The following is a 13,343-nucleotide window of genomic DNA, read 5'->3' as shown; positions in this document are numbered from 1 at the left end:
GCATTTACATGTGTAGTGGTATGCTTAATTTAGGTTGTTTACTGTCGCAACCTTAGTTGCGACTTGCATGACATACTTATACGTAGCTTACTGCTAACTAACGTCTATCTATGTTCGATCTTCTTGTTCTTCAACCTGGCTCTCACATGCCAATTATGTATAAACCCACACGTATAAACATGAAACACAGAGAAACAGAAAATACAATTATTCTACCTAAATATAAAACCATAGAAACTTACTCGAAGCATTGTACACATAGGATGAGAAGCATACAGAAAGAAAAAGAGATCTTTTTACACATTAGAGTTTATACCTATGTATAAGGTTGCATGGCCTAACGGCGCTTATACATTGCTCCTACACTGTTATGCGCTTTTTGCTTTCTTTTTTTTTTTTTGTTTCTTTTTTTTTGTTTTATGATCGCGTGTGCCTATACATGTTAAAGATTTTCTATAGCTTGACGGCGTTTATAAATTTTGTATAATGTTGTATGTGTGTTCGCACATTTTACACATACGAGTTTCTGTATATTGATATGCATTGCTATGTGTGATTCTTTTGTCTATGCGGTTTGCTTGATCGTGTATGCATTGTAATGCATAAGGGATTCTACCTGATTATATGACCTAACAGTACTTACACAGTAATGTATAATATGTATGCGTTTCTATAGTGTGTTTATACAATTTAAGGCATACAGCTTCTGTATGTTGCTGTAGCCTAACAGTGATATACAATGCTATATGTGTGATTTCTTTGGTATATGCGTTTGCATGAGCGTGTAAGCTTATGCATTGTAAACCATAAGGGTTTCTACATGCGTATATGACCTAACGGGGTTTATACAGTAATGCATAATATGTATGCGTTTCTACAGTGTGTTTATACAGTTTCAGGTATTTTTATACTTGTGCGAGTGTTTATATATTTTAACATGTGTCGTACGATTTTATACCTACTCTACTTGTGCCTGTGTTACATATTTTACATGTTCTATGCTTTTGCGCCGTTTCATACATGTTTTATTTATTCTAGCGATCTTATATCTAATTTACCCTTATGCGGGTGTTTATATATTTCGCTGGAGGAGGTTCCTCATGCGTTGGTGACAAAAGACGTACGCAGACAGATCGGACTGACTGGTTGCGGACGATGGGTATACTCGGCGGACGGGTTTGTTGTTAGTAAGGAAGTAAAACACTTCCTTACAATGTTCTTCCTTGCTTTAAACAAAGTTTTGGGACGTCTTATTACTTAGTTATCTCTGCTTCTTAGTCTCTCCCTGTCTCTTTTTCCCTCTCTTCCTCTCTCGTTAAGAATGCTACTCCGACGGAGATTGACCCCGACAAACGTAAATATTGGCTATTAAATTCCCTTTCTTTCTTGCAAAATACCAAATTCGTATACTTAGGGTCAAGCAGTTTCTCGTAAGCAGACAACATAGCATAGTTATTAGCTATTAGTATATTAGGAGTTCACATTTTATTTTTAGTAATAGCTACTGCCTTTATAGGATATGTACTACCTTGAGGACAAATATCATTTTGAGGAGCAACTGTAATTACTAATTTACTTTCAGCTATTCCTTATCTTGGTCATGACTTAGTTCAATGAGTATGAGGAGGTTTCGCAGTAGATAACGCAACTCTTACCCGATTTTTCACTTTTCATTTTATTTTACCTTTTATTGTTTTAGCTATAACAATAGTTCATTTAATATTTTTACATGAAACTGGATCTAATAACCCTACTGGATTAAATTCAAATGTTGATAAAATCCCATTTCATCCTTATTTTACTTATAAAGATATTGTTGGATTTATTATTATATTATTAATTTTAATAATATTAGTTTTAATAAACCCTTATCTTCTAGGTGATCCTGATAATTTTATACCTGCAAATCCCTTAGTAACACCTCCTCATATCCAACCTGAATGATATTTTTTATTTGCGTATGCTATTTTACGTTCCATTCCTAATAAACTAGGAGGAGTAATTGCATTAGTTTTATCTATTGCCATCCCAACTATCTTACCATTTTATCATTTAAGAAATTTTCGAGGTATTCAATTTTATCCAATTAATCAACTTATATTTTGATCAATTACTATAATTGCTATTTTATTAACGTGAATTGGTGCCCGACCCTTATGTATTAGTGGGTCAAATTTTAACAGTAATTTATTTCTCTTACTTTTTAATTAATCCTCTAGTTACAAAATGATGAGATAAAATTATTAATTAGTTAATGAGCTTGAATAAGCATATGTTTTGAAAACATAAGATAGAAATAATTTTTCTATTAACTTTATACTAAATTTAATTCACTAAATATTAAATTAATTCACATTTCACATTTTAATAAAAGAAAAACAGATTTTGATTTGATTATTAAACGTTAGAAACACGCGTAAAAAAAAATTCTTTTACTTTTATAAATACTAAGCACGTAGTCCATATAAAGTAAAAATACATTTAGTTTGGTGAGGCGTGCTTTACTGCGTTGAATGCCCAAAAAGGAAATCTCTGCTAAGGAAACATATTTCGCTAGTCGGAATGAATGCTCCATAACACAGTTGCATGCGCACAAACCATCCAAATAATTTTTTTCTATTGCCCTTGAGGTTAGCTATTGGTATCATTTGGTCCTTCAATTGCACGGAACGTAGAATTTCTCTACAAGAATATAATTTTGAACTTATTGGTTATACTTTCCCCATTCAATAACACTTACTCACCCCTTATTAAACGCGTTGATGTAAAGCTCGTTGTGGATTCATGTTTCGATTTTTGTATTCTCATCAATATTATATAGCAAGACATGCATATGAAAGACATTTATATTTAAAGATAGAATAGATAGATAGGTAGTTATCCGACCAACTATCCGAAAATTAGTTTCAAAGATGGCGGTACAAAGTCTTAAAGATTATGAAGCTCTACAAAATTGAGTTCAAATTTTAGATATTTAGAATGATTCTCTCTTACTTCATCCTTGAGTTGGTCAAGCCAGGCTTAACGTTTATCAGAAGAAGTGATTGTTGAAACTGACGGATCCTCCAAAACGTTAACAACGGGTGCAACGATTTCGTCAGAAATTCGGGTGCTGCCACCAAGTTTCTCGTATTCAGCTATGGACGGACGCAAATTATAATTTTAAATTAATGACTTTAAAAAAATTTTTAAGAGTTTATATTATTTATATAGTTGTTGTTGTTGATATATTACTTTAATAAATGCAAAGATTTATTATGTAAATTTGAATGACACAACTCACAAACCTTGAATGGCATGCTGCGCTCTTTCAGCTTCTTCGGGAGTACTGTATTTGATAAAGAAAACCTCCGGTTTAGTGAACTCCTTATTGACGGCTTCTTCTATGGCCGTCTGAAATTCGACGGGATCATGTTTTCGATTCAACACATAAATAATTGTTTTCTCTTGTTTAGCAGCATCTTTGAAGCGCGCAGCCTCTTCGCTTAAACCGGTTACGGGACTTTTAATAAATATAATGCGATAATGCTTTCTTGGCACCGTCGAATCTGAATGCAATTTTTGCTCATGTGGATATTCTGGTGCAAAATGTAAATAAATATCCTTTGTTATAGTCGGTTGATTCCCCAGCGTCTGATATTGCTCTTGCGTATCGAAACTTTCTCCAATCTGGCCTGGTGGGGGCAGATAATGCGATGCAGTCGAAAACACAGGGGAATTGTGAATATCATCGATTCGTCTTGTTGTTTGAGTGCTTGCAGGCCTCTTGACATTGGACGTAAGAAATTGGTAACCTTGAGGCTTTGACGAAACTGTAAACTTCAAATCAAAGATTTTAGTATTGAAAAAAAATTTGCACATTTGAACTTAACATACTTTCTTGTATATGTACATATATCTATATATATATTTATTTTTGTTTTAAAATGCAGTAAGTAACTTGAGTATTTTAAAATAATATTTGTTTTTTTTCTTTATGTTTTGTGTATTTTTTCAATCACTTACGACAGCTACACCCATTAGCATAATCATTGAAAAAATTGTATCCATAATGAATTGTATGCGTGAACTTTTAACAAACACAATATAACCCAGTTATTAAAGTGAGGAAACTTTTATCTTATATGAAATACGTTAAACGACTAAACGTTAGCAAAAGACAATTTGAACTTTTATAAACAATTTTGGCATCTCATTATAGCGATGGTTGCTCAACATTTAGGTGTTGCTATCAAATCTTATATTTCTCTAATCCAGCATGGGTTTCTTATAGGAAGATCTACTATTACGAACCGCTTAGAATAAACTTGACAAGCTTTGTAAGGCATTATCTAGTGGTTCTCGCACGGATGTCGTATATAATGATTTTAGTAAAGCGTTGGACTTAGTTAACAATAATTTATTGATCTTCAAACTCCAGGTTTCTGGCTTCGCTTTGTACTTAGTCAAATGGATAAGCTCTTATCTGCATGATAGATTATTCAGAGTTCTGTTTAACTTCATTACCTCGGATGAATTTCGTATGAAGTCTGGCGTACCTCAAGGCGACCAATTAGTGCCCCATTTATTTAAGCCTACGCTATAAAAAGGCTATACATGCGTAGTTAGACTAATACTTGAGTATGCCTCTGTTGTGCTATCTCCTTCCTCCTGTAGGTGTCATGCAGATTCAATTGAAATTATTCAAAAGCAATTGTTGTTGTTTGCCCTTAGGAATTTTGGTTTGGGACCTCCTTGTCTCTCTGCCTTTTTATGATAATAAATTGCTTTTGTTATCCTTACCATCACTCGAGAAACGTAGAATTATTCTTTGTGTTTCCACGCCCACACTACTTGGTGAGATAAACTTTAGTGTTCCTAATCGGTTCTCCAGGCACTTTACCTTCATTAAGCTTAGTGAATGAAAATACATTTATGAGCTGTTTGAAGTTGTTTGCAAAAACCTAAATAATGTCTATCAATCTCAACATCGGACTCTCTAAAGTCTATCAAAACAACAATACTTAATACACGCGATTTGCCTCGATGGCGTATTTAAACTAACTTGCAATCTTTACATCTCGCTATGATTCGAAAATTAACTGCCCTTGTTTACTATTATCGGTTTTCCATGTAAGCCTTTGCATGTTTGCGATGGTTTAGGGGTTCACTTGCAGCTTGGATCGGTACCGGTTGCGGGTGTGCTTCTGTGCTAGTTGTGTATATGCTTTTTGTCTTTCTTATTTATTTATAGGTGAATCGTAATTTTATTTTTCCTTTACTTCTCCTTATACACTCTGTGTTGGTTTTCAGGCAATAATTAGTATAAGGTTTACTACGATTGTTAATTTATTTTAAGTGAGTTTCATGTGTAAGTAAATAAGTAAAAAAAATATAATATATATATGGAAGAAATTGCCAATTGATAATATATAATATCTGAATGGAATTCGGTGAAAACGAGTTAATTGTCATAATAAATGAATTTTAAAAGGATGCGATCACATTAAGGGAAACGATCATCTCCCTTATAAAGATCCATTTGCAAGTGTCACGCATGAAAATACACTTTTTGGTATTATCTGAAGAAAGTTGATTGAGACCAATGCTATGGCATAAAAGTAGAAACCACCGCTTTTGTTAGCAACATAAGAGTTGCCAACAAAGTGAAACCTTATAAGGCAACAAATTACTAGTTATTTAATGAGAAATATACAACAATAATTAATAATTGCATTAAACAAAGCGTTTTAAAGTACTTAAGGCACTTACCATTGCCCGACCTTTTTTTGAAAACGACAGCCCACAGGATGGCATTTTTGAAAGAACAGTAAGCCACTCCTTACTAAAATTCTTCTTCTTCTTGTAATATTATATACATATACGCCACAAAAGATTCTAAGTCAATTTAGTTTTCTATATGAAACTAACGGCAAGTAAAACAAAAAATTTACCGCGGCCCACCATTCCTACACCCTACATCACTTTACTTAACGCCGCTATTTGTATAACTACTTTCGAAAATAAGCCGTGACGTGGAAAGTGATCGAAAACTGCTCGATTCGAATCATTTTCAATAGCGTTCGTCCATCGGTAAGGAGATGTCGGTGTACACATCAGAATATTTGCAGATGTTGTGACCTGTAGGTTGAATCAAAAAAAAAAAAAACAAAAGTGGATAGACGGGCACCCAAACTTAGATCGATTCAAAAAATGATTCAGTGACGATCGGCATAATAAGAGGTGTGTCTATCTCAAATCGGTTGTGGGTTGCATACATACGTACAAACTTAATATGCATTTGCCTCACAAGTGGTATAGGGTACAACAACAATTTTGTTTAATTGCAGCGTTTTTGGGATGAAAATCTTCTCATCTAAACAGATGATTAACTTTCAAAATCTTGCAAATCTTTCTGAACATAACTAGGAAAGAGATCTGTTTCTGATATTTGAAATGTGGCCAGAATGTCGAGCAGAATTTTCATATTAGTCTTTTTGTAAACTCCTGCGCTCTCTTTCTCTCTCTTTTTCCTTCTCTTTGTCTTAATAATGTAGGAATGAATGCTATAGAGAAATCATGGTGTCCTGTGCTAGGAGTAAATCTGATTTATACTGATTTATACCTTAGGTCTTCATTGTCAATTTCTTATAACTGACTGTTCGACGATCGTTGTGTCTCTTAAGGAGTTACATGGGTTTTGAAAGAAAACATAGCTTAGTTTCTGAATTTTTTTAAAATGAAATAAAAGAAACTTTTAGTCGTTTTCGCGAAGGACGTGATGACGTGAAGGATTCGTGACAGCTTTATTTGATATCATTAAACTAAATTGTTTCTCTTAGTAAGTACGTGAACGAGGGATTTTAAAAATGATTGAAACTCAAATTTTTGTTTGGGTTATTTCGAAAAGGAAAGTGCGGTTTTCGGTTAAAACTTCCACAATATAATGCTTTGTAAGATGGGGTTTGGTCAATCAAAAATGAAAATGTTGTCATTTGATAATGCATTATCTCTCTAGAAGAAGGAAATCGTGTCCACCGGCTTCAAAAATAAATTTTGCGAACAACGAACTACACGTCTTACGTAGTGGCAAAAGCTCTCTCTCTTCTAGAAGAAGTTGAAACCGTGAAAAAGTATTCTTGACATGTTGTATAATGAGACAAAGAAAAAAAAAAACTCGTTAATTTAAAATTTCAAAATCCACCTAAAACCTTTTAAGACAATTTAAAATTTTTGAAGACAAAAATCAGAATTCCTTCAGTTTGTAAGGAAATTTTCTTTACAGTCACCACAAACGTAATTTATTCATTTGCATGTAACTTGAAGGGCGAAAAGAGTTCATAAGAATCAATACATCTCTCTATATGTTTAAGAAAATAGCGATAGTCGTCGTTCTCGGTCTTCTTTTTATACCCACTACGGCAGGATTGGAGTATGGAGTGGTATATTTTTTTTGTCAAAACGTTCGCAACGCCCAAAAGGGAGCCTCATAGAATCCATAAAGTATATATATTCGTGACAAACATCAAATTCTGTATTAATTTGAACATGTCCATCAGTTGGTCTGTCGGTCTTTACAATGTCTGTTTTTAATGTTCTCCTCTGGCCGCAAAAATGAAACTATAAATTTCAAATTTTGCGCAAACATTGGACATGACACACATGACACACACAGCCTACAGTGCTACATAAATCGCGAACATCTCTGTTTTTCAAAAGAAATAACAAATAGCTCTTATCCTCATTTCTCACGGACTACAGCAGATAAATCTACAAAAATGTTAACGTATGTTCTATTGGCGAAGCTGTAATACTTGAAAAAAAAAAGACAAAATCGACCACGCCTGGTCAATTGTGTACTGTGTTATAAATTCATTTTTTTCCCAAAAGCTCCAGAAACCCTATAAAGTACATAAATTCTTGGACAATTTCAAATTCAGAGTGCACCTAAACATGCTCGTCTGTCCAACTGTGTAGTAACTGTGGTAAACATGCGCAGATATCGCGAACAAACTTGCAAAAGAATTTTAAAATGAACAATACTTTGCCTATGTAACAAAAATTGTGAACATTTTTGCTTTCCGCGTTTTTTACTTATTACTCATAAAGTACAACACAGACGCCATATAAACTGTGAAAATAGGGAAAATCAGCCGCACTCACTCACTATAGCAGAATCTGGAAATTTAGTTCTTTTCCTTTTTCTTTTGGTCGGTTTTAGGATAACAGTGGCAGGAATAAAAGATTCGGTCACGACTGAATACAATTTTCTCACCTTTTTTGAAAATACGTGTACTTCAAAGGGAACAATGCTTGCATTGCTCTCCAAATAATAAAAATTTTTTTAAATTGTCGTTAGATATCAGCAACACGTGTACGCGATAAAGTTTTAATAGTTTTTTATACATTCACTAATTTGTTTTTAAAATTGTTTTAAACTAACATACTTTCTTTCCTTCTGTTAACTCGCACACACTATGCTAACTCTGGCATGTACTTGTTGTAATGCAATAACTTGTAACGAGTCTTCTTAACCGAGGTGGAACTCAGTCAATCCGGGGTTCGTTGCAAGAAAATTTATTTAGAATGAAATGATCTGGACCTTCGGGGGATGGTTTAAAATTTCCTTTATTTTGTATTAAGAGGAGTACAGCGTTGTGTAGAGACTGGCCAGGAAAGGAACCAGCGAGGTGACCCGACTTTGTCGCGCTATTACCGTTTTGTTTTCCACACACGTAGTTAGAGCTTTCTCTTTTTTTTCGTTTTGTTTTCAATGTCGCGGGACATTACAAGAAAAAGGAACCGAAGCTACACCTGCCATCCCCTATCCGTAATGGTCAAAATAACTCTTCATAAAGGTCACTTGTAAGCTGCCCGTACGCACTTACTTTAGGCGCTATGACACGAATTGAAAGATTCTGTGTGATGAGCTGCTCTTTTATAGTCGGAGTCTCGCTCGCTTGTCCTCTTGCCAACATGTTTCATACGTATACATATGCCTTAAGGTACTATACTTATGTGTATGCTTAGTTTACGTTGGCTTCGACGTGTTTGACGCAACCTTGGTTACGACCTGCATGACATTGCTTATATCTAACTTAATATTAAAACACTCTTACGTGCCGTCTTCGGTTTATCTTATTGCTACTTGTTCATATGCTTACTCAACATGCACCCAGGTACCAATCCACCGTTAGGTACGTGGGTACTTGTACTTTCTATACATTTGTGTTTGCATAGGTGAATATGTTTTTTTGTGTGTACCTACGTGTTTGGCATGTGTGATCTTGCCTTTGTACATTTTTATACACTTTCTACCTATTCCTAAGCGCGGGTGTTTATACTGTTTATGCGTTATCCTATTCATATGTGCTATACATTTTATACCTAAGTGTTTATGTTTTGTATGACGTACCTGTGCTATACATTTTGTGTTTTGCTTGAAGATTTTGTATGACCTAACGGTGCTAAACAATTTGTGCAATGTTTCTGCAGTTTGTGTGCTTTCCTATGATCGCATGTGTGTGTACATACGTTCTAATGATTTCATACCGATCTTGTACCGATTTTAACTTGATGATTTTGTACAGATTGCATACAACTTATATACGTATTTTACACTTGGGCCTGTGTTTATATGTTTTCGACATTCAATACATTTTAACGATTGTATACGTGTTATCTACATGTGTGCGTATTCTTATAGTTTCGCTGCTATGTACATTAAGGCTATTTCAGGCATATTCTATACATTTTAATGTTTGTATACATGTTTTATACTTTATGCTGGGACCAGAGGCGGATGATCGTGTGCCCTACCCAGGGGTATTTAGGTTTTCGCGCGGACGGAGGAATTGGACTGAATGTTACCAGGGTCTATGGGTGGACATCTAAGCAGACGGACCTGTTAATAGTAAGGAAGCAAAACGCTTCCTTACAAACTTTAATTAAATTAGTTTGCAAAATATTATCCAAGCAGCCTGACTGAATTTTAAAACTTTATTGATATTGAGATATGAAGATTTATTTATTATTATAAAATATAAGGACTTTACTAGAATATTCATTAGAAGTTTCCCCGCGTTATCTTTTCATCTTCTTAAACATTTGTGTTTCGAAATAAATTTTTTTTTTTTTATGTACAAGTTATCCCCTCTTGTCAAAAAGAATTTATAGGTGTAAAGCACAAAGGAGTTAAGCTCGTTTGCTCACCTGGATTTATTGATGTTTGAAACAAAAAAACTGTAAAATGAAAAAATCTTAGGTCTGAGTTGTTCAAGCCTGCCCGATGATCATGTTGTAGTTGTAGGTAAAAGCTTTCTTTCTGTTCATGGCTACCGAGTTAAGTTCACAAACTACGTAAATAGATCTTAGACTATGATATGAGACTATGAGCATCATTAAATTCATTTAACTAAAGAAATGGTTTCCGTTTATCGTTAAAAATTTATATTCCCATGTACGATCCGCTATATTATTTCGAACGGTTTGTCATTCCGTGACTGAAACAGAAAGAGATAAGCAATTAGTTAAACTTGAAAGCAAATTATTCATGAGTGTTCTGCGTATGCTTATCTAATTACACACTACTACCTACTTGTAATAATGTGAAATAGAAAGATACGCGAATTCGCTTAACGCACCAATTGCTTTAATAGTGTTTTCAACCAGCGCATGAACATGTCGCAAATGTTGCCTTATTTAAACTTCTAACGGCTATTAATTTCATAGCTAATGTTAGACCCTAATAGCTCTTGCAAGATTACAACTTAAAGGTAACAAATTCCTGGATACTACTGATGGACACTAATCCGTCTTAATTATCGGCAAATAATTCAGAGATAACGGAACGGCAATCTAAGGCTCCTTAAAAGATAGATTTTATTTTTCTTTGTTAGAATGAACAAATCACTCGCTTATGTGAAGAACAAGACGTTGCGACCACCGGCTAGTTCCTGTGCGATCAAGCGGTAATTGTTATGCCTTTACCGACAGCGCACTCACTATACTTGAGAGTAAAGTAAATTTTAACGTCCCTGAGTTATGAACCCACAAATACTAACTTGGTTGTCGCAATTCTTCCCTGTCAGTCTACTCGTATGGATGATTTTTGGATGTGTAATTTTTTCTAATACCGAATAAAATCTAGTTAGCATGATATGAAAACGATATAAAGCAATGGAAACCTTTTAATCAATCTTCTAGATATCTTGTTGCCATGAACGTTGGTTTGTTACGTATTTAATTTTTTTTTTTTTGGTATTTTTGTACAATTTTTACAACCGCGCGCTTTTTTTTTTGCGTAATATTTGTAATAAAATATTTTGGTCTGCAGTGCAATTATTTATGATTATACGTAAAAAGTATTGATCGATTTACATGAGCAAACAAGAATACAATGCCGATAAAACAAAGCAGACATGATTAAAAACTAGAAGTTTCCGAAAAAAAAAAAATTTTTTTTTTGAAAATTCTTAGGAAAAACTATCAATTTACATAAATGTGTGAAGAATGACACAAATAAGTTTTTTCGCATAAAGACTCTGGAAATGTGAAATGATTGTTAAAAACTAAAAAGTTTGACACGTTGGCCTATAACTGTGAACTGTCATCAAGCTGCCAGTTTATAAAATGACATTTTGCGCAATTTTTGCGAAAAATTTAAAAAAAAAAACAATTTATTCTTTTAATTACTATGATGTACTGTTGACATGGGTCAAAAATTAGGTTAGCTCTAGAGAGGATCCGTCTTTGCTTTCTCATTCCAGCAAATACCTCAATAGCTTGATTCAGGGAAGCTTGATTCTGGAGCAGAATACGCCGGCTTGCCTAGAAAAAGTTCAAATTCTTCCAACTTATGCAACGATAAAGAGTTGTCCGCCATTGTGTGGAACTCGTTCCTGCACTTGATTAGGAAATCTTTCTTATATAAGAAAGAAAGACGTAACGTCGAAACTGTAAGATAAACGGGCAGCTTTGATGGACGCAGTTGAGTTTCAACTAAATTGCTTCAACTTTCATTACCAAAGAAATTGTTGTTGTTGAAGCAAAAACTTACCACGTCATACAAAAGTCATGCAAAGTAGAATATCTAGCTCTTACTACGCCCAGTATATTACCTGTGCTACACTTGCAAGGCATAAACACAGAATATATATATTTAATCGAAGGAGGCCGTTTGCCCTCCTTTCACTCTTTCTTCTTCAAGAAATATTCATTTGCTATTTTTCATTCTTACGAGTAACTTTTTCATTTATTTTTTTCTTTTTTTTTTTAAACAAATTTTTTGTACCATTTATATAAGAAAAATTATTATTTCAAATGTAAAAATGTTTGAACGTTTTAAATTTAATACTTTTCAATGTGAAGCCAAGCCCACTGCACAAAAGAGTGAGCCAGAAAAGCAAACGACTTGCGCAGAGGAGAAACTTTATCAAAAGTCAACTGCCCCGACAGCGTTCTTTGTCTTCTTATATGAATTCCGGCGATTAATAGACAAAGGCTGCCCTAAAAATTTAACCCAGGTCGAGATATGCCGCAATGCTGGTAAAAAGTGGCGCCAAATGAGCGACGCAGAAAAGCAGCCGTACTCACTTTGGGCTCGCTCCAATAGAGACAATCTGCGACGAACCATGAGAAGGAGAAAAGTGATTTCGAGACGCCGTCAACGTCGGTGAAGATCTACATCCTCATGCAGATAAATTCTCTTTCAGGCTACTCTTACAGACTAGATAGATCCAACTCGGCTTCCGTTGAATAAAATCCGTGTATATTTTGTTTTATTTTTTCAAAATTCATATTCAAACGTTTATCTTTAAAATTCGTGTGTAATCAATGAATAATAATACAAACGATTGTGTACAATAAAATATTACCAAAAAAATACTACGTTCTACTTTTGTAGACAAAAGGAAAGAGATTGGAGTTCGTTTACGGAGAGCTTTCGTTTTATAGGTTTTTCTTTCGAAAGTAGAATTTCAGAGGAAAGAATACAAAGGGAAGACATATTACGAACTGTCTGTCGTTTGTAGTTGATTTCTGTCAAACGTTTTGAAAATTTTTTCCATCAATGTTGTTTTTATTTTGCTACCGGTAGATGGTGAACGAATGCCGGCATTCAAATGTGTGGATGCAATTAGAAGCGAGCAAAGTTAGACTGAGCTGATCTACAGCGTTCATGCAAACGCTTAACAAGAACGAAGTATAGAGATTTGATGTTTGAAATTTTAAATTCTTTTCCATTTCAAAATCGGGACACACAAGCTAAATGAGTCGTTCAATATCTTTAAAATCCGAACAATCATCCCAGTGATGATGTATGTTGAAATATTCCGAAATCTTGATTTCGGTTTCATTTTTCTACT

General features: G+C 34.2%; 1 protein-coding gene across 2 annotated transcripts; it reads right to left on the bottom strand.

The window, feature by feature from the left end:
* Positions 1-2,809: 2,809 nt before the first annotated feature.
* LOC119643686 lies at positions 2,810-4,209 on the bottom strand. Of its 2 annotated transcripts, none has more exons than XM_038043083.1 (4): positions 4,006-4,209; positions 3,288-3,819; positions 2,995-3,137; positions 2,810-2,927 (listed from the first exon to the last, which is right to left on the bottom strand). In XM_038043083.1, exons 1-3 carry the CDS (start codon positions 4,048-4,050, stop codon positions 3,022-3,024), a joined length of 693 nt encoding a protein of 230 aa, XP_037899011.1. In that variant the 5' UTR covers positions 4,051-4,209; the 3' UTR covers positions 2,810-2,927; positions 2,995-3,021. The 2 variants fall into 2 exon arrangements, with proteins under 2 accessions (XP_037899011.1, XP_037899010.1); XM_038043082.1 differs by having other exon boundaries at positions 2,810-2,945; positions 4,006-4,208.
* Positions 4,210-13,343: the final 9,134 nt, after the last annotated feature.

The sequence above is a fragment of the Glossina fuscipes genome, unplaced genomic scaffold (genome assembly GCF_014805625.2).
Source record: "Glossina fuscipes isolate IAEA_lab_2018 unplaced genomic scaffold, Yale_Gfus_2 61531, whole genome shotgun sequence".
In the NCBI taxonomy this organism is placed as follows: domain Eukaryota; kingdom Metazoa; phylum Arthropoda; class Insecta; order Diptera; family Glossinidae; genus Glossina; species Glossina fuscipes.
The sequence above is the reverse complement of the archived record's forward strand: the minus strand, read 5'-3'. Positions and strand labels throughout refer to the sequence as shown.

Excerpts from the sequence above, each read along its gene's own strand:
- LOC119643686 (XM_038043083.1), bottom strand. The coding sequence starts at position 4,050 with ATGGATACAATTTTTTCAATGATTATGCTAATGGGTGTAGCTGTC. Across the intron at positions 3,820-4,005 it reads TGCTAATGGGTGTAGCTGTC|TTTACAGTTTCGTCAAAGCC; the intron begins GTAAGTGATTGA and ends TTTGATTTGAAG. Across the intron at positions 3,138-3,287 it reads AGCGCAGCATGCCATTCAAG|CTGAATACGAGAAACTTGGT; the intron begins GTTTGTGAGTTG and ends GTCCGTCCATAG.